Genomic DNA, 25,621 nt, shown 5'->3' with positions numbered 1-25,621 from the left:
CCTTAGATGTTACATGAATATGGTCCCTGAACCACAGGTTTTATCAGCTGACAATTAAAAAAAATAAAAATAATAATAATAATTAAAACATAATAATTTGCTTTTAGAAATGGTGTTTTTAAAAAAAAAAAAATGGTGTTATTGTTTTGGCAAGTTTACTGTTGAAAAACTTTGTGTGATATTCCCTTAAAATAACGTTTTAATAGATTGTATTATTATTATTATTATTATTTTTAAATCAATTTTCTGTGCAATTTCTTTCTAATTTCTTTGAGTTGGACCGAACTTTTATTTTGGTGGGTTGTACACATTTGAGTTTCAGTGTGTTTTAATAAACTATTATTATTATTATTATTATGCCTACTTGAAGTATACTCTACTGTGCAATAGTAATATAAAAGTGTGTGTGTGTGTGTGTGTGTGTGTGTAGCACACATTGGGCGCTCATTCCCAGAGACGCGTAGAACAATTGCAGTCTCTTTTAACTTTAATATTCACAGACACTATAGTCCATATCGAGATTTGATTCATTGTACAGCCCTACTTTTGATTTATTCATTCAAAAATAGCCAAATTCCGTGACAGGATTCCGCGATTCTATCCGTGTCACTTCGCAAACACAGATGGGGTGAATTTATGAATGAAAGTGTGAAAGTTCTGACACAAAACAAAGTTGTTACGTATCCTCACGCTTTTTTTAAGTGGGTGTACGGAAATCCTTGGCCTTTTCTAGTGGGTATACGGCGTATACCTGCGTATCACGTAGACTACACCACTGAGTACAATTAATTAGAGCAAATTAACAACAAATAAATTTAAACCGGTATCAGGAATGGCCCATTTGCTCCTCAGCTTGCAGACACAGTTTCTCTCAAAGCATAACTGCATGTTATAAAGTTTCATTAGGCCACAGCCACACTGAACATGATTTGGTACAGGTCATCTATGATTTACTGAATGGCCTTTAAACATGTTTTCTTATTTACAGAGCTGCCAACTCTCACGCATTCACCGTGAGACTCGCGCGATTGACACTTTTCACACGCTCTCACGCCACACATTCATTTTCTCACGCACAGAAAAATCGCGAAGCAAAGAGGACACGGACACCGACAGACTTGACAGAGCAGTTCCTTATGATATAAAAAATAAATAAAAATCAGAATCTGACAATTTTATTACGAAATTCAAACAATAAATACCATTTTGGCGCTTGTAAATGTGACGTGACAGATCCCTAGCGGCACGTGAACCGATCATCTCTAGCTAGTAAATAAACACGAATGAACAATGTTGAAAGACAGGGGCGTCATGCAAGCCAAAATTCTGGGGGGGGCACAATCTGAGACGTTGCAATTGTTTTCTGACGGGTGATATATGGATCATGTTAGGATGGGTCAGGAGGTTTCTCTCCCTGAATTTTTTTTTATTCTGGCTGCTAAACATACCATTTCAATGCAGTTTGGGAGGGACAGAAATACCTTAACGGAGCTAGCAGCAACCCTCCTCTATCTGAGGACTAAGTTAAAGTATCTATTTTGTAAGTTTATGTAAAAGACAGGTTGATGAAAGAACTGTAAGCTCAAATTCAAAAGCTTTTGAAGTCTACTTCATTAAAGCATGTTTACACACACACTTACTGTACACTTAGGCCTACTACACATGATTTTAAAAACAATACCATTGCAGTTTTTATGTTATGATAATTGGTATGTGACCTAAGAACGATCTTACATTAAAGGTACATAAAGGTGCTGAGGTCTGACTTTGTGGTGCTCTGAAATCAAGTTATTTTAAAGAGGCTACATGCGATTTTCTGAAATTTAAACTCGCGACTGACACCTGTGGCCAAAAAACGGAACTGCTCTTCCTTTCTGCTCGCTCTCGTACGTGCACACTTCACAAGTCATCCGCTGCAAAGTCAACATTATGTTTACAGAGGTAAGAACAGTCAAATACATATATTGTTTGAGAAACTAAGTTTGTTTGCTGACTAGCGGTGGTGGCAGAGTGATCTGAAACGTTTAACATGAAAGCGCTTGACGTCACATCCGCAGACAGCGCGGGAAAAATCCGACCCGACAGAAAATAGGAAAAATAGGATACAGGCTTATAGGTGCACCCACTGTGAGCGGACAAGGTGTCAGTGTGCTCATCAGGAGATGTTTGAGTCATAAATGGTAAAATAAAAAGGCTATTGTTACGTTTATTTTGGGGAAAAAGTTGCATATAGCCTCTTTAATATTAATATGTGATGAAGGACTTTGAAAGAAGTTTGACAGATTTCAGTGCTGAATAAGGTTAACACTACCCCGTTTATTTGAAAATGGTTAATATTTGACAGAAATGTAAAAAAGTAATCAAAACCGATCAGATAACGTTACTATGGCTTTGTATGGCAGTAACGTTAGCCAACTAGTTTACGGTTAGACTAGGCTAGCTATCGATAACGTTACACTGACACAACTTAAGTTAATGCTCTGAATTCGCAGCTAATATCAAATCCATAACTTTTTGATCAAGTTAAAATTTCCAGGTCAACCACAAATAATCCCACTACCTTTTAATATCATCCGATAACTAATTCAATGCCGATTTGTTGCTTTGCCCACTTACCACTTCAAGACCATCTGTAAAACATTGCCAGCTCAACGTGCGAGACGAGTGAGTTGCTTGAACATACACAGCAAAGATTCTAGAGCGCTCTAGATTTGATATACACAGACACCATATTAGGAAAAAGGGGCGGGCTGATGCTGACCGATTTATTACACATCCAGAAGAATACATTTGAGTCGTTATAGGCTCTGGTATATTATGGAGCATAATAGGAATAAAGTTGTGACAAAAAAATTATCAGGGAGGAAAAATCTGAGGAGGCACGTGCAGCACTTTGAATGGGCATGACGCCACTGATGAAAGATACAGTACAACTTACCGAAATGTATATTCCTCATACATAATATCGATCAATCAGTGTTTTTCAACCGCGGAAAGAGGTCAATAAAACAGCTGGAGAACAATTATGTCACATAACATTTACCTCAGGAAAGCCATTTAATGACCATAGACCAGAAAAAAAGAGCTATATTTTGCTAAATATGTGTACTATATTACATATTTATTATATTTTACTTATATCATTAAATAAAAGTTATTATAATAAAAAAACGCATTATATTTAATTTGAGTTATTTTTCACCTTAAATAATACTGCCAGCTGATAGGACTCTCTGTATGTTTACAGCATTAGGTGAGTTTATTTTTTCTTGAGAAAAATTAACGTCTATCTTGTGTACCTAATATTTATCCAAATGAGTCAATATTAAATCAAATCACAATTGAATTGAAATCGTGAAATTTGTGTCAAGCAATAATAAAAAAACATAGCTTACCAGAAATTGTACCATATAGGCTAAACATTGTAACATGTTGTCACTAAACCTAATAAAATTCAGTTTAGTCACTAAAATGTTTGGACAATCACAATACACTTATTGTGATGCAAGATTATAATTTTTTTACAGAATTATTTGGTATAGGTCATCTATGATTTACTGAATGGCCTCTGAACATGTTTTTTATTTATGCTTAAAGTTTTAAAAAGAACGTAACACAGACTTTCAATCACGGCATGAAGGGTCATCGGCACACAGAACAGAGCCAGTATGCGGTTCCCTCAGACAGGAAGGTGAACTCCAGTTTAGTTCCTCTGCTCGTCTCTGAGGACGGGCTTAATCAAAGTCAGAAACACAAGAGTCTGTTCAGGTAAGCAGCACAAAACAGCTTAACGCGAAAGCTTTTGCAACAATGAAATCTTGGACCAAGGACAAATTCAGGAGGATGAGAAAGAAAAGAGATGAAAAGACAACAGTGGATTATTCTGACATCACCGTTCCTGTGTCCTCCTTCCTGTCCAGGGAAACAAAAGCCTTTCATCGCCTCACACAACACTGATGAGCTGATGCTCATTCATCACACGCCCTACCAGAGCCCGTCAACAACTATTACAAACATAAAGATACTGCCAATTGATGAAGGAAAGTTCATGAAATAGTTCTGCTAATTTCTTCAGTGTTTTCTGCACAACAATTTAAACTTTTTAGAGAGCGAGTCTGACTTAATGCCAACAGTCAAACGTCTAGATAACGAGAATGAAATATAGATAGAGCAGGTCTGGGTCTCTCAATTATTTTATTAATGGTAAATAAATCTAGTCTTGCCTTGATTTGGTCCTGATTTGGCACAAGTATCTAAAAGTTCTGAATCTCTACATTCCTGACATTCACAAAAACTTGACGGAAGAAAATTTATTTAAAAAAGTATTAGTTCTGTTATTTCTAATTATTTGACTGGTGATCTTGTAGCAAATCAACTTTGCCTGAGTGTAAAAACTGTAACATTGTTGCATATAACATGTATTCTAAGTTAAAATTAAAAGCACATGTAAAATATGTAGTTACACTTTATTTTAAGGTGATGGTTACACGTTACATGTACTTACTTTCTACAAACATGTAGTAAATATTACATAATTCAGTACTTATTTGTGTATTTACACTGTGGTGCCTTAAAATAATGTGTAACCAAATAGGTTATTATAATATAACGTTTATAACATAATATCTGTTTGTTTTTTGTCTTTCATGTCTGTGTGTGTTCAGTAATTTGGCATGATAATAATAACATCATTCCCTGCATTCTAATCATTCCTGTAAAGCCACTGGGAGCACCAGCTCCTCTCAGACCTCTGCATTAACACTCAGGTTACAGCCAAGGATCTCGACTGTTCTGTTTATATAGTTTTCTAACCTTTCCTGAAGATCCTCAAAGAATGTTCCCAGTTTTCAAAGTGTGTTTTTGCACCATTTTATTCAAAGTATGTAGGCATCAGTGTTATTGTAGTATCAAGATACTATTAGCCTATAGTTTTATTAATATTTTGAATTAGGTTTTATTTTTAATTTTAGTAAAAGTTTCAATAATTTTATTGTGCATTGTTGTCATTTTGATTAGTTTGTGTTTTTTTTTTAAAACATGTCTATACTGTTTTTTATTTATTAATTAATTATTATTTTAGTTTTAGGAATTTTAGTACATCAATGAAAATGTTAAATGTTGCCTTGGCAAAAATGAGTTTAAGTTTTTGGTACCACTTAACTTGAAGGCTTTATATATATATATATATATATATATATATATTTAAAATTAATTACTTTTATAATGTGTTATTTATATATAAATAACACATTATAAAAGTAATTAATTTTAATGCATTAATTATTCCTTGTAATGCACATTATAATGCAAACATGATCTCATGAATAATTGTAACAACAGTTTTAATACACATTTGACACTTATCAGGACTTATCTACATTGTTACACCTTTAGACAGTATTATGCATTAAAACACGACAAACAACCAATTTCATATGTAATAAAGAATCTGCAACTATTATAAAACATTTTAACTATGGTTACAATTCTTTTTTGCAAATATACTGTATAATACTGTATTACAATGTACATCATGAATACCTTTATAATGCATTATACAGTACAAAGTTTTAAGTTTGTTAAAGTTTTTTCATATTTTATTTCAGTTAAAGGTATAGCGGAGGATCTTTCCAAATTTTAGATAAGACCCGCCCTCTCCACTTTTTGAAAAGTTTGATTGATTCACCAGACTGATTGACAATTAGGAGGACCAATAGTTTAGACTACCCACCAGGAAGTAAAACATCCTCCGCTATACCTTTAATGTTTATTTCAAGTAATGAAAATGTTTTTTTTAATGGGTTTTAGTTAACTTTAATAATGCTGCCAATGAGGCGATGCAGAATAACAGTTTATGAACACAGTTGAGTCTTTGCCGCTGTGTTAAACATGTGTCATGTCTAGTTTCACAATGACCAAGTAATGATTTGAAATTATTTAAATTTCTACTGAAATATTTGCATCTAAAGCCGGTTATTCACGCCACACATCTTTGTTTGCAAAATTAATTTAAATGAACTCAGTCAAGCATTTCCTTGCAAAGAAAAATATCATATCATCATATCATATCAGCAAAACAAAGCAAAAACATTGGCTTCTATTATCGCTCTTAACTGTGCGTGAACGGGAACGGGAGTGATATAGTTGTGCTCTAACAATGCCAGTTTTGACTCCACTATTCATATAAAGGACAGATGCATGCTGGAGTCCTATTACTTCACCAAAAGAGATCAATTCAAATCTTTTTTTGACAAATCGACATGACACTGACTTCACCCAAACAGCTCAAGTCACTGCTTAAGCGCAGAAGCTCTCAGAGAGAAACGTCTGTCTAAATCTCATCTAACCTTTAGACGTGTTCGGAGTGAACAGCAGGCCGCCAACACAACACGACACGACACGACACAACACACACCGTCCTGCTGTTCCGGACACTGGCACTCATAACTGCATTTCAGCAACTGATAAGCAACTGATAAGAATCTGCGTTGGGTGTCTTTCCATCTACATCTCTGCATCCCTACCTGACAACACTGTTTAGTGTAGATTAATGCAAAACCTGAGGTCATAATGTGGATTTGAGTTTAGGGATGGGGCCGATCCGATCCAGTATCGGTATCGGGACCGATACCAACGTAATTCACGTATCGGATTTTCCCGATCCAACCTGCGGAGATATCCGATATCCTTGAGTCATGTCTGCGCTTTAACGTTGTCTGCTGAAATGACTCCAAAAGTGATTCCCGCCGGCTAGTCTGCTAGCTGGCTGCAAACTGCGGAATGGATTTCCTGAACGGAGGCGCGGCTCAATGAGACACAGAGTTATGAGACACGCCACCGCTCAGGAAATCCATTCCGCAGTTTGCGGCCGCTGTGTGGAAATTCTTCACACTGGAAACACCGCAGAGCAAGACAGCAAAATGCAATGTTTGCAAAGCCGTAATTCAGAGCTCGTTGAAGCTCCCACGCGTCGTACAACACAACGAATGCAATCAAACATTTAAAAAAGCACCACGTTACTGTGCGTTCACACCAAACGCGAATAGCGCGTCAAATTCGCGTCTGCCGCGTCTAGTTGGACGCTTGAATATTTTGAATCCATTCGCGCGCCCAGAGCGAAATTGACGCTCGTAAAAAGCAAAAGTTTGAAGCGAAATTGACGCGCGTCTGAGGCGAAATCCGCTTGTCTGTTTGCACATGGCTGATGTTGATCGAGCATTCATCGAGAGAGTTACAGCATCGGAGCGAGGATCACCCTTTAGATAGTGTGTGTGTGTAAGATGTTTACACTTGCACTTTTCTTATATTTCAAGACTCAAGTATTTGACATTTTGGGAATGTAATAAATATTGACATGACCTACAGTTGCATATTTGTTTTCAGAATGGGATTTTTCCTGTTAACAGGATTTACTGTTTTTCTGACTTCCTTTTCTGACCTTATACTTACCATACATGCATAAATATGTAGGCCTACATATCATACTTGCCTGTTGAGAGGAGTTTATTTCAGCATCATATAAAATAAACAATAATGATAATAATAATATTAAAGCAAACACAGCTCTGGTATCGGAATAGTATCGGTATCGGCCGATATCCAAATTCAGGTATCGGGATCGGATCGGAAGTGAAAAAATGTGGATCGGTGCATCCCTATTTGAGTTCATTTTCAATAATTCACTTCATGGCCGGGAATCAATTATTCCGTTTATATAATCTTTTCCCCCCAATAAAACACAATCCTAAAGCAGTCACACAAGCATCTGTCTGCGTGAAGGACATTCATATAAGTAGGCTTGAGCCACTGATAAGCAGACTAATGCAGTTATTGAAGAGAGAATGATAGATTGCTTAAGCGTGTGTGAAATACAATTGTGTGTGAGTCTCTCAACAGTGTCTGACAGTGTCTAAAGCAAAGCTGTAAGTTTAACTGCCTCAAAAACAGCGACATTACCACCTCGATACTGAGAAATGTCGTGTAGTTTTGCAGAGTCGAAATTATTTTATTGGTAAAGTCGCAGGGCAGTGTTGACCATTTTCTGTGTGCGTGTGTGTGTGTGTGTGTGTGTGTGTGTGTGTGTGTGTGTGTGTGTGTGTGTGTGCGTTTGTATGGGAGAGAGAACGGGAGAAAGAGTGTGTGCTGTCCATAGATAATGAAATGTAATGTTGTGGGAAAACATGGAAATAGTCATTTTTATCCCATTGTTTGTTATAAGTATTTGGTTAATTTGCTGTTGTATGCAGTAAGGCCCTACAAGTAAAAGTGATTATGTAACTAATGCGGTCAAGACAATCGTGGAATAACGTTCATTGCATTCGTAGTCGTGCAATATGGCTCTATTTTAGCATGGCTGTGATATAGAGACATATCTCACGGCTACAAGTGTGATATTGCTTTTATACAGTTAGACGGCACAAGTGTGTAAATTAATAAGAAACAACAACAGAGTGTCTCTTTTGTGCAGAACTATTTCCTTCTACTACTTCAAACGTCACTTTACAACTAGAAATGAAGGAACGCAGAGTCGCTTCATTGAAGCTTATTGTATTATGTGGAGTATTATGAGAGAGATCGACTAAGGGATTGTATTATCTGATAAAGCATTCATTCTTCAGGTCAATCTTATATTCAGAATAAAAAATATGTTTGAATGTCCCCTGAGGAAAGCGATATCTTTGTCTTAGTATCGTTTTAACAATTAATATTTACATTTGTCTGTTGCGTCTTATAAGGTCTTGTTTAAGGTAGAAATAATGTCCTTGTTTACAAGCTTGTTTCAGTCCCTTTCAATATAAAAGTCTCTGCTACTGGTTCTGCCAAAAGTACAAAAGCTGTGTTCTAGTTAGTACAGGGTTTAAGTTCAATTAAAAACATATATGACCTGATGCACAAACATATTAGCCACAGAAAAATATGAATTGCTATTCAAAATGTAAATTAATTGACTCGATTTAGTGAAACTTACTGTAAAACAAGAGAGCTGGTCTTTGCCCATTAGCAGTGAGGTGTGAAGTGAGATTGGAGCATATGTCAGTGTCATGGTCCTGGTGGGCAGAGGTCTAAACTAGAGGCCTCAGTGGTGTGTGTGTGTGTGTGTGTGTGTGTGTGTGTGTGTGTGTGTGTGTGTGTGTGTGTGTGTGTGTGTTAGTCCAGCAGCTTCTTGTGCACACTTTCATTAAAACAATTAACACAGACGTCAGTCATAAAGCAGACTCTGCTATGTGAAATATGCAGCTCATTCTTGTTGCCTCACAGTTGTATATTACAATAGTATTCAGTTTAAAAAAAGAATTACCTTTTAATTTCTGCTGATTAAGAGACAGATGCCAGTCATATCTGATTGATCGATCGATTGGAAAACAGTCAAAATGTAGTTTATCTAGTTAAGACAAGATATTTGTATTCCTATAGAGCTTTAAAATAAAATTCAATTAAAAAAAGAATGATAATCAAAGCAGCTTCACATTAATAATCAGGAAAATAAGTGCAAGAACTGCAAAATGTATCAATTACCTCAATTTCAGCAATATAGCAGCTCTACAGAAGACAATAGCTTCTTTATTCAGCTCAATTTAGTTGATTCAATGTTGATTCAACTCATTTCAATAACGGTGTCAGTGCTGCAAAGTTCATCAGTTTATGAAACCACTCCTCCGTCTCTCCGGCTCTCGGATCTAAACAGGACATTTTTAGCAAATGTGTCCATGTAAACATACTTTGCGTTGCTTGCACAAGCTGCAGGTTTTCTGTTGGGTCTAATACAGTTTTTAATCTGCACCATTGTGACAATAATCAGAATAATTGTAATATAAAGGGAAAAATAATGGATTTAAAGTTAGAAAGCATGAAGCTCGCGGTGACAGAATGCCAGTCTGTTGGTCAAATATGAAGCGACACAACACACAGCAACACGTCTCAGATAGTCTGATGGCAGATGACAAATAAATAGTAAATAAATGACTTTCGAGTGATTCAATACTGAAGTGTGCATTGAATATGCTTAAATACTAGGGCTGGGTAAAAAAAAAAATTTGATTTCTCGATTTTAATCGATTCTCATTTTTATGAACCGATATCGATTCTTAAATCCCAAGTCATCCTGTGTTCAGTTGATGAATGAATGTAATATTGTAGCGCATCCCATCCAATAAAGCGCAATAATCTTTGTGCTTTGTTACTATTGATATGAAACGAAGTCTCAGATTTCAAATTACTTCCATTTTCTGATGAAAATCTAAAAAATGTAAATAGCGTTTTGTCGCTGTGGCGTGAGATCGCTCTGGCTCAGCTCAAGAGAAGCACATGATCTTCTCTTCCGCCTTAATAATACCAGTTACAGTGCGAAATAAACATGAATGAGCATCTGAAAGTGTGTTAAAGATAGAGTACAAATTATCGACATCCGTATCATGTGACATGGAGTCGCCCAATCAGTGTTTCAACCGTGGAAAGACGTCAGTAAAACAGCTTGTAAACAAATGTCATGTAACGTCACATTTACCTCAGAAAAACCATATCCAGTGACCATAAACTCGTCAGTCAGCGAGAAGTGTTAACTCTAGAGAGGAGCATTTTGCTAAATAGATGCACCATATTACATATTCATTATAATTTTTAATGTTCTTCAATTTTTAATGCATGTTTGAATAAATCTGGTGAGTTTTTATGACAGCCGCCATTTACATTTTTATATTTCATATAACTTTATTATTATAAAAATAAATGAAAGTGTAATTTAAGTGTTTGTATACAAATCAGTAAAATTTTACCTTCAATATTATAGTAGGCTAATGAAGCCCATAGGCTACCACTGACTCCCATAGTTTACAGCATTAGTTAAGAGATTTGTTTTCCTTGAGAAAATTTGCCATGTATTATACCTCATATCCAGAATAATCAATATTGAATCCAATCGGAATTTAAATCTAATCGAATTGTAAAATTAGTGTTAATACCCAGCCCTACTAAACACGGATGCTTGAACGTGTGTGTGTGTGTGACGTGCTAGAACAGACCTCATTGGTTCTCACGCGTCACACACACATTTAAGCTTCTTCTTTTCCTTTTAATGGCGGTTGGCAAACCCACTTTAAGATGCATACCGCCACCTACAGCACAACACCTGTGTGACAGCTGACGGAAAATAAAGGATCGGGTTAAGGCTTGAGATCGGCTCGGGACATCCCAAGAATGATCTGTTTCAAAACTGTTGTTCCCCGGGAGCTTTGAGTGCTGAAAGTCACGCGTGTTTTCAAAGTCTTACAAGGTTTGAATTGCAGTTGCTTAGGAATTATTAGACAGACACAGTCGTATAACAAACGCTGTACTGCGGCGGATCTTGAGTTTCAGGTGTTAAATAAGGAACGGTGAAGGTTTGGGAGAGTGCACTTCATCTAAGAGCTTTCTTTTAAACAGTTATTTCGACTTTATACCACCAGACGCAGGAGTTAATCTCACTATGGTGTCATGAATAGTGCAGTGCCTATATATAAATTGCCATTAAACTCTCACATCAGCAAATAAATACCAAAAGTAATTTCATCTTTTCATCTGTTACGTAGGTTGGACTCAAAGAAATGTTTCTGTTTAGCATCAAGCTCTTGTAAATCCAGCCACACTGATAGAGAAACGTTTCAGTTGGAAAAACAAACCAAGGACAAAGCAGGGAAGAACAATACTAGGAAACATCAGAACAAAGACTGAAAAATGGAGCATGTGCAAAAGCAAGGGCTATAAGGCTGAAGGAAACAGCTTGCAAAGCTTTATTTCCAAGACATAAGTGTCATTTTGGCAGACTTGGCTGATATATGGGATTAGTGAGGGTTTTATAAAATGCCAATGGGACAATTTTTTAAGGACTACCACAATTCACACAACGTAGAATTGAGTTTTCAGTTTCATGTCACAGAAGCACTTTAGGTCACAACATTTTCTATGAATATCCTTCTAAAGAAGACAGTTATCTTAGGAATATACGTCCTCTTTTCATTGGGCTTGTAGTCCTGGTTTGGGAAGTGTGTGAAACATAGATCAGAGACGCTTTCATAGCAAAACAAAAAGTACATTCATACCAGACATGCCAACATTCCAGAACGGCTGGACAAAGACACGTTTGTATTTGTTATCTTCCCTCCATCCCAGGCAAACATTTGGTGAGGATAATTCTTAAAATGAATACTAGAAATTATAAGAAATGGAGTTTTTAAAGTAATTGTAAGACACTAAATTTGAATTGTGTTGTAACTTCTCAAAGCTGCAAATGATAACGTTAAATTACAAGAAATTATTCTAAATTCAAGAATTACGAGGCATAACACTAAATACTAATTATATAGTAAATAAAAAAGTATTAATACTTTTTCAGGATGTCATTTAGGATGTAAATACATTAAAAAAAATTATAAATAAAAAAATTAAAACAAAAATAAAAATAAATGTCAGTGGTAGATGACAACAACTTTAAATAAAAAGCTTGGTTTCTAAAATAAAAAAAATAAAAAAAAATTTAATCTAAGAAATATGACTTAAACCGAGAAACATACACAGAAACTGTGACGTGCTGTAAATGTGGTGAAGAACCACAGACACTCATAACTCTGAAAAGCAGCACTTCCTCTTTGGAGGCAGGACGATTGGATGATAAAAGCCGAAACTCATGTGATGTGGAGGCTGATTTTGCACATTCAGTTGTTGTTTATGGCTTTAGTGAGGTCCAGGAAAACTGGAAAATCCCTGGTAGTTCTCAGACCATCTTTAAGAATGATCCCAACTACACATGGGCCTAATTTTTTACTTTATTTCTGAAAATTTAAATGTACTTTGTAAATGTAAAATTTGAATATTTGTAGTTGCCCTAAAGGGACTAGATGACTATGTAGACAATGTGACTGGTTTAACAACTCAGCTCTATCTCTAAAAAATGTCCACTAAATTCCTCGAACTGCTTAAACAAGGAAGTCAAGGAAGCATTCATCTGTAATCACCAGATTGATCTTATGCATCTGACAGAGAGACAATCACATGCCCAACAGCTTGTGATAATGTTTATTTCATTGTGTGTGACTTGAATTTCTCAGCCCGTCTGTGAGAATGTGGACTGGTTTACATGCTCGTTTTCATCTGCAATATTACAGAAGGATTATTTTAATAGGATTGGCCAGGAATGAGGGTTTGCATTATTTTGGATCAGTCAACTTGCAACAGTAAAGCAGCCAAACTGTTGTTGTTGTTATTATTATTTGTATTAATAATTATTATTATTATTACAGTGCTCAGTTGTTTATTACTAATTTATTAAAGTGCCCATTAGGCTTTTTCAGATTTTATCTTTCATGTAGTGTGTAAGGGCGTGTGTCCACCGAAGCATTTTTTCACGCGGCTGGCGTGTTTTTTCGATTGTTTTCAATGGGAGCGCTGCGTTTTTAAAACGCCATGAGCGTAACGAGGCGCTGAACGTTTTTTTCGCCGTTTTTACAGGTCGCCGAGAGTTGAAGAATGTTCAACTTGGGGTAAAACGCAGCGCTCATCACTGTCACTTTTTACCCAGCCATCCAATCACAGTGGAGGAGGGGCGGGGCTAATACCACACTGACCAACCGCCACATTCTGCTTGTACAACGTCAACATATGACAACAACAAACATAATAACGGAAACAAAATCATTTAAAACAAGAGCCAGAGAAAATAAGTTACATTGTATCGACATTTTAATATAGAATCAACACAGATACAAAATATGTGTGAAATGAGATACTAGTAACACTTTCGTATCATAACAAGCAAAGCGTCTCAACTGAAAAAAACGCTGCGCTGCCAAAACGCTCTCAAGCGCCCACAGCTAGGCGTTTTCATCTGGCTAACACGCTTTAGTGGACACACGGCCTCATAGAGCTGTTTGTGAATGTAAAAGCTCTGCAAAGAGTTGTTGTCTACCAAAGGAAAAGAGATTCTGAACTGCCTGAAACGAGTCGTCAGTAAACCCAGTCTCACTTCCTGTTACAAACCTATGTAGGTTTGTAACTAATTTGCATAATGCCAGTCCATGGTCTTGATTGGCTGAACAACATGGACTTTGTCCCGCCCTCAGACCCTGTAGTTGCAGCTGAGACTGGAAGAGTTTGGAAATGCTGTGTGCAACGGGGTTTGAGATGTTTTCTCTTGTTTGGTGGGTGTGTCAGAAATATCTTCCCAATCAGCAGCAACATGTATATAAACCACGCGGTATTAAAGAGACAGCTCGCACAATGGGTCAGAGTAAAGTCGTATACAAACGTGTCCGCTGCAGCTCGGTATACGCAACAATTGAAGATATTAGAAGATATGTTTGTCGTAAGAGTTTTATAGTAATGATATAGCATATCAACAGTGATCAGAAATAATGATAAACCTAATACTCACAATAAAAATAATACGGTGATATAGATCATAACACAGTCTCTGAGGTAAGAAGTGGATTATCCTTCCTTCACCTGAAATGTTTTTTTTTTCATCCTTAAATGCGAGGCAAATGTTGGATCTCAATAATTAGGAACCAGAGTTTCCACAAATCCCCTCACTCGACTGGGATGTTCTCTGTTATTCTGGACGGCAGGGCAGTGACTGACACAGAGCATATTTTGCAGTATTAAACGCGTATTTATACCGATTTCATCAGGCTCTGAAAATTCTTCAAAAAGAAGAAAATGTCCTTCTCAGCTGCCATAGTTGCAACTCTTGCATCATCAGAACAGGGTGTTCAACGCACCACCGTTTCCGTTTAAAAAACGTTTTGCAACTTTTTGTCGGGGCTTAATGCAGGCCAGACTGAGCCATCTGACCAATTAGAGCAGAGCAGACTCTAGGAAGGAGGGGTTTAGAGAGAGACTGAATTTACTGAACCATTTTTTGACCTTGCATGCATGTAAACCAAGAGACACCAAACCAAAATTAGCAACCTTTAAAATAGCATAATATGGGCACTAATCCTCAATAAATGTTTGAATTAATTAATTTATCAGAATAAACAATAATATAGTTATAGTGTAAGGCTGTGACAGTTTTATACCACCGCGGTGCCAATAATAATAAACGAGGCTCAAACGTCCATTTCGTAACAAACATGCGTGTTTATTTGAGCACTTCCGTCAATGAAACATCACACTAAAGCCTGTAAAACATTGAAATAAATATCAGTAAATAATGTTAACTTAAATAATATAATAAAGTTAAATGTTTTAAAAACATTCGTTTAATATTTCCACACAAAGACGTGTGATATAGCCTTAGCTACCGCTCTAGCTTTGAGAGGGATCAGGGATGTGGGACACGAGAAGAATATCTTAAATATATTTTGTGTATCTTCATGTTTTCTACTTGTTGTAAAAGGTCTGAAGAGCAAATTTTATCTTCCACAAGGACAGGGCATTTAAGGCTATGTTTGATTTTGCGCTGTCAGAGAAGGGCGAAACTAAAAATCACCCGCGTGTGTGAAACGCGGACTACAAATAATCTTGACGTGCCTTACCAAGTCTAATAACAAGCACAAACTGTTAAAAAGAATTTGATGTGCAAGTAAAAATGTAGGCTATTGCGTTTTTCTACTTGACCACAGTAAAGAATGCGAATATAATAGGCCTATAATAGGCCGAAAATGGGTGAGACGTGAGTGAAGATCTGGGAAAAGAAACATGAGATTCCATGTCCAGTGGAATAACTAATGGAATATTCTTAAATTCGCTGATAATCGGGTGACCAAATCGCAAAACAGAATACACAAATTGATGGGCTCACGCACAACTCTCTCAGTCGTCATGAATCCAAACGTTTCCATGACTGCGATGTAACATTTAATTGCTAACCTATTATTGCTTTTATTATAGCATTCACATACAAAAAAATGTGTTTTGGCGGAGTTCAAATTTACCGGCACAGCCCTACATACTGATCAAATCAATAAACCACTCCATTTAACCACAGTATAATCATCTATTATGAATATTCCATATTTCCAAGAACTCTTGTCTCCTTGCCTTTGACTAATAACAGTTCTACATTTCAATAGAAGTGAAGTCAGGACTGTCCTCTGTTGTTCATATTCTCCAGTGTTTTGCTCAACTTCCTTTGAATCAGAGTTCACAGAAACACACACACATTCTGCAGTGGAGTTTGGGATTCATTAGTCCGCAGTGACGGATCAGCCGAGCCCTGAGGCGTACAGCAGCGCCACAGCATGTATTTCTTCCACCGTGATTCAGTTGGACCGATACTCTGTGTTGGCACCGGGATGGAGGAAACGCCTCCACTTGACTCACACTCATTGTAGTAATATTTTTTGGAAAGCAGTTGTTTTCTTATGTTGATCATAGACAGTTCAGGAACACAGGTGTTCTCAATCACACAAGCGGATAGACTGCACATGGTATAAATCCTTCTGTAATCTTGAAAAACAAACTCCTGACTATAGAAGTGAAGTCTGGTTCACTAAGCAGCTTATTCTAGACGAGCTCACATAGAAAGATATCTGACATTTAAAGAGGACATATCACGCTTTCTTCAGTGTGTGTAATGTTGCTGTTTGAGCATGAAATAGCTCTACAAAGTCCCTCCAGTGGGAGTTATTCTCTATATCAGTGTACCTGTTTATGAACTCCTGAAACGCCTCCATTGTAGTCTTTAGTTTCTTCCGGGAACGAACACGTCACAATATTCCTAATTTAAATAATTAATATGCAGAATAAAGGGGCGGGGCCTGGTTGAGTTAGTTAGCAGTGTGTTGACACTGGTGGTTATGGTAAGGGGCGGGACATTTCCCAAACACACCTGAAGCGCTTGACCAATCACAACACACTGATCCAGCCGACCAATCAGAGCACAGTGTGCTTTTCAGAAGGAGGGGCTTCATAGAGACAGGAACTAAACAGAGCGTTACTGACACACTGGGAAGAGAGGAGTGGCAACAATGGAGAATATGAGGAAAATAATGTGTTTTTGGAACATTCAAACATGAAAACATGTTCGAGTAAACCCCGAAAACTAAATCAAGACTTAGAAATGGCATGATATGGTCTCTTTAAGTAAGGGATCTGACAGGGTGTTTAGGTCCCCAACGCGGTAACAACCACCTGAATGTACATCACACAATCAAACCAAAAATTGTGATATGGCTTTGTGCAATTATCAAATCACTAAGGATGCGATTTAATTATATAAATATATGCGCTACGTGTTTCAGAGTGAAGCGCAGCACCGTGTTCATTTACACATGAGCAGCTCATAATCCACAGAGTAAATGCTCCATTCAGAGTAAATCCTGTAATTTTTTTCCGTCACAATTGTCCCAACTTATTATAGTTACTGACAATCGAAACCATAAAAAAAAAACCTTTCATAACTTGAAATAAAATATATATATATGCAAAACCCCTCAAGCAAAATTTATTTCAGCAAAATTCCAAGGCTTTTGCTTTTTCTAAAAGTGAAATAAAAAATAATAACTATATAGACAAAAATGGCAAAAACACAAAAATTAATTTAAACTTTAACAAATGAAAATGAAAATTAATATATATATATATATATATATATATCACTTTTTTTTTTACGTTAATTTAAAACTGCACGATCAGAGGTATCCAAGAAGTGTTGAGATACTTACATAGTGTGTGTGTGTGTATATATATATATATATATATATATATATATACACACACACTATGTAAGTATCTCAACACTTCTTAGATACCTCTGATCATGCAGTTTTAAATTAACGTAAATACCAATTATTAATAAACCTGATTTGAGGAATCATTCATGTCTGTAGCTCAAAGGTGTGGGTGAAGTTACGAGCCACAGTTTAATAACTAGGGATCGAATCACTGAGCTCAAACATGAGCCGCAGTAATCGAGGGAAGTGATGAGGGAAGACTTTACCTGATAAGCAAATGAATGTGGTGTAGTCCCCCTGGCCTCCTGTAGCCAAGAATGGGATCTTCTTCTTCGTCCTCCTCTTCACCTGCACGGCCGCCAACATCCGCTCATCATTCGGAAGAAAGACCGCCTTGTTGAGGGCCGATTTGCCACTCATTGTAGCCGATGGCACGGGCTGGGTGATGGCAGGGCTCTCTTAACTCTAACGACAGAAGAAATGAGACACAGAGGCCGTTTCTCAATAGGAGTTTTTAAGCGATCTTGCGTCCTTGTACAACATCATTATCATCATCATCATCATCATCATCATCATCATCATCATCAACCGTTACAATCTGGTTCCAATACTCAAAAATGCAAGTACAGAGAAAGTCCCTGGATGTGTTCTTGATATCAAGGATGCAGACTTGAGAAAATCAAACCTTTAAAAAACCCAGTCATCATCGCAGGCGGACGACGCACAGAAGCCTGTACGCTAGTTTTCACTCAAGAGATTACCGCTGAAAGCTCGCAAATACGTGACGGTTTGTGAAATATGTTGTAAAAACATCATTTTGATCAAATTATAAATACGTGGAGAAAGCCTACAGTAGTTTTAAATTGGCATATTTAAAAGAATCTTAATGTTGACAAAGCGCCTTAAATGCATACTCATTTACACAAATACAAAAACTAAAAAGATAGCAATAATGCAAGTAAATATTTTAATATGTTACGACACCTGTGATGTTATGTTATATTTATTGCGCTTTGGATGGTGTTGCCCCACTGCCTAATATTTGTGGAACGGTCAGTTAAAGGAACACGCCAACTTTTTGGGACTTTAGCTTATTCACATTATCCCCCAGAGTTAGATAAGTCCATACATACCCTTCTCATCTCCGTGCATGCCGTAACTCACCGCTAGCCTAGCTTAGCACAAAGACTGGAGGTAAACGGCTCCAGCTAGCATACTGCTCCCAATAAGTGACAAAATAACGCCAACATTTTCCTATTTACATGTTGAGATTTGTATAGTCACAGTGTGTACAAATAACAAGGTCACATGAGACACAGCCATCTTCTAACCGTATACATACTGGGAACTATATTCTCAGAAGGCGAAGCACTGCTACTTGGGCGGAGTGATTTGCACGCAGCGACTGGGAAGCCCCGTGGTGAGGAGCAGAGAGTTCGCTCAGAGTTGGAGTAAATCACTTATCAAAAGGTCACTTTTATCATCTTGTATCACTATGCATATCACAACATGTAAATAGGAAAATGTTGGCATTATTTTGTCACTTACTGGGAGCAGTATGCTAGCTGGAGCCATTTACCTCCAGTCTTTGTGCTAAGCTAGGCTAGCGGTGGGTGCGTCAGACAGAGTTACGGCACACACGGAGATGAGAAGGGTGTGTACGGACTTATCTAACTCTGGGGGATATGGTGAATAAGCTAAAGTCCCAAAATGTCGGCGTGTTCCTTTAAGCAACAAGATCACAGCACATCTAATTTCTGACAACGATGCGTTCTGTGTCCTCGTGTACTTCTGAGTTTGTTCTTTCAAGGTCGCCTGACAACATCGGTCTTCACAAGAATGCAAGTCCGTTCTTTGCATTCTTAGAATTGAGAAAAAAGTCAATATCTAGCAGGACCTCTTCATATGTGACCTACTGAGTTATTAGTACCATGATTAATGGAATCATATGTGGAATTATTATTTCTCTACATATATCACGCGTTCGGACCTTTAATGATTTAAGCACTATGGTTCACATGCAAAACTATCTAGGCAGCACGACCAGTTTAATTTTGGTTGAGTGTTGTGTGAATCCCCAGCATGCACCAAAAGTGGGATAAGTTGAGCGCGAAGCCCTCTAATCAAGACGCCAATGATAAAATGTCCAACCATTTTGCGTTAGATGTGTGTTGAAACTGGCGGTTATGGTAAGGGGCGGAACATTTTCCAAACACACTCAAAGAGCTTGACCAATCACAACACACTGATCCAGGCGACCAATCAAAGCACACTGTGCTTTTCAGAAGGAGGGGCTTCACAGAGACAGGAACTAAACAGATGCCGGTTGCATAAACATAGCCATTATGTTAAAAACTGTGGCTGAGTCCGAAATCACATGCTCTCTTGAGTAGGTACATATATTTTGAGTAATTAATTCGCAACCGCTAAAAACTATGTTCTATATAGTAGGGGTGAATCGATACCCTCGTTATGATTCGATACATATCACGATACTCACAATATGATTGCGAATTTGCGATATTCCAAGGCATATGGTAAAAGGTTAACAAATTATGAACTGTTGATTAAAATGCAAAATTTGGTATTACATTGTGTGTGTAAATGAACAGGCTTGGACTTGGTGCTGAACCCCAAAGCACAGGACAATAGAGACGCCAGGATAACAATATTCATGATTCTGAAGCTGAAAACACTATTGTAGATGAATATGCTTGATCTCTGTCACTGACTAGATATATTTAAAATATTATAGGCCACCTTTACTCGTAACATCAGACATTTGGCATCATCAGGACCCACAAATATTCCCCCATTGCATTATTATACATTATATTCAACATTACATATATATTATATATAGTTTAATTTAGTACCGACACTAAAACTCTGTAAACGTGAATTATACACCTATATTGTCACTATCCACGATACATACTGTTGCATTTTTATATTGTGATATATTGTTACACCCCTACTATGTAAGGAATAATTGACGACAGGCCGTTGAATTATTAGAAAAAGGTGGTAATGCAGTCACGACGCGAAGCGGAGTGGCCGTTACACCTCGGGTGTGCATTATTTTTCTAATAATTCAACGGCCTGAAGTCAATTATTCCGCTTATACTACAGTTACCACACCTCGAAACATTGTTCAGATTATGTATTTCAAGACGTTTGTAAAGTTTTTGTCATTAAAATGCTCTTGTATGTAGGACTAATTTCTTACGTATCTAATCCCATGCCTCCGTTGCTAATTCCAAAACGTCATTTTAGAGTTAGAGTTAGGGTTAGGGTTAGGGTTAGAGTTAGGGTTAGGTAGAGTTAGTAATGGAGGTTTGAGCCACTGATAGCAGACTAATGCTGGGGACACACGACTAGCTGACACATTCTCTGACTGTTTTCATCGACATGATCGACTGTAGCAGATTTTAAACACCGACTTTGAACACAGACTGAACGCGCTGAACACGCGTTTGGGCATGATCAGTCATAAGTATCAAATTACATTCATTATGCAGTTATTAATGCAGTTATTAGAGAGAGATGTTGCAATAATGAGACAGAAAAGCATGTGCGTCAATATTATTATTTATTTATTAATTCAATTCGTTTTAATTAATTCGTTCATTCTTTTTTTTCTTCATTATTGACAGATGACAGTAGACTAGCCAAACAAATGAAACACAAAGCCCTTTTAACAAGTAGGCCTTTAAATAATTATTTATTTGTTATATTATCTGCAATAAAAATCCGTGCTGCAGGACTATCCATTTATTTAGCCTATATTCAGTTTAATTTTCTATTGATTATAGATAGGACTATATACTTTATTTATTAAAATTAAACTGCATGTTTCTATTGAATGTGAAGCTAGACATTGAAAATTGCAGATCAAGCGCATGGGGCTTTTTCTTGTTATGAATTGTATCCTATTTTCCGTTATTACAGTTGACTAGGCGAAGTGATATGGAACTGTAATGCGGTCAAGACCTGCCTGGAACTACTTTAGCCCTGCGTTTCCCTGAAAATAATGCACACCTTAGAACGTTCGTCAACCAATCAGATTCAAGCATTCAACGGCCCTGTAGTATAAATAGTATTAATGTGCGTAGTATGAATTTAGTCTGGACATTGTGATTATCATGAGAGTTTTGTCGCTTCACTGTTATTCCCAAATCCTCTCCCGGCTGGAATAGTACATCGTCTGGGTGCAGTTTACCTACTCTTTTATGAGTACTGTGAATTCGGACATGTTTATTTTATCACATACTGTTTTTCGCCTAGTCTATAGTAGGGAAGTATGTGATTTCGGATGCAGCCTGTGTCTTAAGTATGCACTAGTATGACCAAATAGCGATTAGGCAAGGGGCAATCAGTCTAACTTTTTGGTTTCAAATTAGACCAATCTATGTTTTTATCTAACTGACTTAAAACAGAGTATTAAGACGAGTATTAGCAGTTTGTGCAACCGGCTCCAGGGGTGCGTTCCCCAAAAGCATCATTAGCCAACTATAGTCACAAGTTCCACTGAATTGTGTTGGTAATGATGGAACATGCAACCATATTTGGCATCGGAAAACGAACCCCAGGAGCGTTACTACTAACACACTGGGAAGAGAGGAGCTGCAACAATGGAGAATATGGGAAAATAAGTGTCTTTTTGAACATTCAAGCATGAAAACATTCTAGAAGAGCACAAAAAGGGGCATTATATGGTCTCTTTAAGTAAGTGATAAGCCGGTTTTATTGCCAAATAAAGCCCAACAGGGTGATCAGGACCCCGGCGAGAAGAGGTAACAACCGACTGAATGTATTACTGGAGAATTAAGCAGTCAAACAAAAGCTGCATATTGCAACTGTTGTTGTTGTTGCATTCATAATGTATGAACATAAAAAATACATTATACATGACACCTGTTAATATCAACTTCATTTGAAACATAACTTGATAGCAGAAACATCATGATATTATAAAAAATTGGACCAAACTTAAATTCTGAATACTGACCTAATATTACACAAAGTTAAGACCGATGAATAAAACCTTCAAGAACCAAACCCACACTCATGCAAAAGCAACAAACACAAACACGTCCGGTCTGTCAGCAGTCATTGTGGACGGGCATATGGGAGGCTGCACCAAACTCACGGACCCTTGTGTAACACAGAACAAAGACTCGTAGCTACAGTCACAATGCCTGAACAAAGGGCACAAAGCTCCTTTTGCCAATCAGCAGGTCTGGAGGCAATGGTTTTGTCATGAAAAGGTCAGTGCTGATGTTGTCTCGTTTGCACACTGTTGTCTCACCTAAATGAGAAACAAATGGCTTTTAGAAATCCAATTTGGCGTTTTTCCACTTGATGTCAAACGGGCTTGGCTCTTTGCACACATGCCCATCAAACTCTCCGTCAGCCCATATAGTGTCGAAGCATCCTGAACATTTTAATGTTCCTCTGCACTCTAGTTATTAATGTTATTCTGAGTCCATCTGCTTGCCTACGAGTTTGGTCTTTTATATCACTGTATTAGTCCATTAAGCTACGTTAAGCGTTTTATATGTCCAGCAGCAGGAAACCCTAACAGCCTGCATGCAGCACATCGCCACAATATAAAGTTAAGGCAACTAAACAACCAAGAGAAATATATGTCAACCTCAGAAATGTAACATTGGATCTGTATATCCGCATCGGGGGAATAACATTATAATCTCGTTCACGGTAGAGAAAGATGCATGTAGGCTACACAGGAAAAGTAACCGTAAAGACACTGAATTTAACATAAAACAGCCTGTAAATGAGTTTTATGAATGAATGGCTTGTTCTAACTGTTGCTGGTCTTCGTCAACAACACGGCAGAAGAAGAGTACAGCAGATGGAGAGTATGCTCGGCAATCTACTGCTTTTCCTGCAGTTCCTGGATGTCAATGTTGAATTTACTGTCGAATTTGAACCACTGAATTTGTGGAAGCGAATTTGCAAAGCAAAATAAAATGGGCCGAAAATTGCCTGTTGAATATTATAGGTTGTTATTTTTAAACAGTTCGAATATTTTGGAAGTGAAATATGAAAGGTGAATATGGATTATTGAATTTTTAATAATGAAAATGTGTTTGAAATGTTTTGATTTGAAATATTCACCCATGCTGAATTTCAGCCCATAAAAATGCAAGCCCTAAAAATACAATGCATTAAAATGCAAGCACGGTTAATGCAATGCATTTTTTTTTTACAAGTAGTGCAATTCAACAGGCTTTTTTGTTAATTCAGCATCTTTATGCCATCACACACTGGTTCTGATGTAACAGTCAGACGTTCAGATATATAAGGTCAGATATACATTGATGATGACCCATCACAGGTGAAGCGAATATCGTTGACCATCTCCTAACAAGTCCATATATTAAGCTCTGGTTAGATTAGATGGTCAGCAAACAATCGGTTCTCGTCATCAGCGTGTTGGACAGAGGATAAATGGGCAGGAATAAAGATCTGTGCGACTTTGACAAGAGCCAGTTTGTTATGGCGAGACGACTGTGTCAGAGTATCTCTGAGACGGCGAGGCACCAGGATCACTGTGGGATAATGACAAGCCGTTGGAGGGAGTGAGATGCTCTGAACAATGTTCTGCTGGGAAACTCTGGGTCCGGATATTCATGTGGACGTAAATTTCCACCTATTTAAAGATTGTTGCAGAGCAGGTCCAGCCTTTCATGACACTGGTGTTCCTGGTGGAAGTGTCTCTTTCCACTGCAATTGTGATTGTCAAAACATTTGGTAACTAAATAGAATTTTATGAAGTTTAGTGACAACATGTTACAATGTTTACATTGTACAATGACTGGTAGGATACAGTTTTTATTATTGCTTGACAAAAATTTCAAGATTTCAATTCCATTCTTGTGATTTGATTCCGATTTTGATTCAATATTGACTACTTTGGATACATGTTTATTTAAAATTTTATTCAAAAAAATAATCTCACCTAATGCTGTAAACATAGAGGGCCCAATCTGCTGGTATTATTAAAGGTTAAAAATAACAAATGCAATTAAATATAATGCAGTTTTTGTTATAATAACAATTATTTAATGACATAAGTAAAAATATAATAAATATGTAATATAGTGCTCAGCAAAATCTCCTCCCTAGCTATTTTTTCTATTCAATTAACATGCTATGGTCATTAAATGGCTTTCCTGAGGTAAATGTAACGTTATGTGACATAATTGTTCTCCTGCTGTTATATATTGACCTCTTTCCGTGGTTGAAAAACACTAATTGGTCGATATATATACTTTCGGTAAGTTGTACTGCATCTTTAAATAAAAGAGTAACAGATGATCGGTTCACGTGCACTTGAACTGAGGCGCTCAGCGATCTGTCACGTCACATTTACAAGCGCCAAACGTATTTTTGTCTGAATTTCGTAATAAAATTGACGGAATCTAAGAGCTGAGAATTAGTTTAATATTAAAAGTACCTCTTTGCTTCACAATTTTTCTGTGCGTGAGAAAATGGATGTGTGGCGTGAGAGCGTGTGAAGTGTCAATTGCGTGAGTCTCACGCTCAATGCGTGAGAGTTGGCAGCCCTGTAAATCAAGAGAGAATTCTCCAGGAAATATGAGTCAACTACAAAACACTGAGCATAATAAAAATGCAAGCATTTACAGAAAACTCAGTTACATAAAAATACAGAAAGAACAGGACTAGCAAGTTAGTTTGACCTCTTATGCAACGAGAGGCAGAAGGACTGGATAGTGAAGTCAAAGCAACGTGTGTTTCCCATCAGCCAGCGAGAGGACTTCACACCACAGAGCGGAAAATATGAGCATCAGCTCAGAATCCAGAGTTAGGAGGGAAAACACACGAAGCTTGAGGCCTGAGACTGACTAGATCAAATCCTTAATCAAAAGCAAACAACTGGTGCAAAACAGCCAATTAACGGCACAGAGTGCATGAGTAATCATTATCTC

At 37.3% G+C, this 25,621-nt stretch overlaps 1 protein-coding gene across 1 annotated transcript in view; it reads right to left on the bottom strand.

Annotated features, from left to right (window-relative positions):
- Positions 1-25,621, bottom strand: part of stxbp6 (syntaxin binding protein 6 (amisyn)) — a 53,850-nt gene that overhangs the window by 23,883 nt on the left and 4,346 nt on the right. The window contains exon 2 of the mRNA XM_082143663.1: positions 17,912-18,110. Coding sequence (XP_081999789.1) covers positions 17,912-18,065 — 154 coding nt within the window. The 5' untranslated portion in view covers positions 18,066-18,110. The remainder of the gene's footprint in view (positions 1-17,911; positions 18,111-25,621) is intronic.

The sequence above is a fragment of the Leuciscus leuciscus genome, assembly GCF_965113295.1.
Source record: "Leuciscus leuciscus genome assembly, chromosome: 17".
NCBI classification, from domain to species: Eukaryota; Metazoa; Chordata; class Actinopteri; order Cypriniformes; family Leuciscidae; genus Leuciscus; species Leuciscus leuciscus.
The sequence above is the reverse complement of the archived record's forward strand: the minus strand, read 5'-3'. Positions and strand labels throughout refer to the sequence as shown.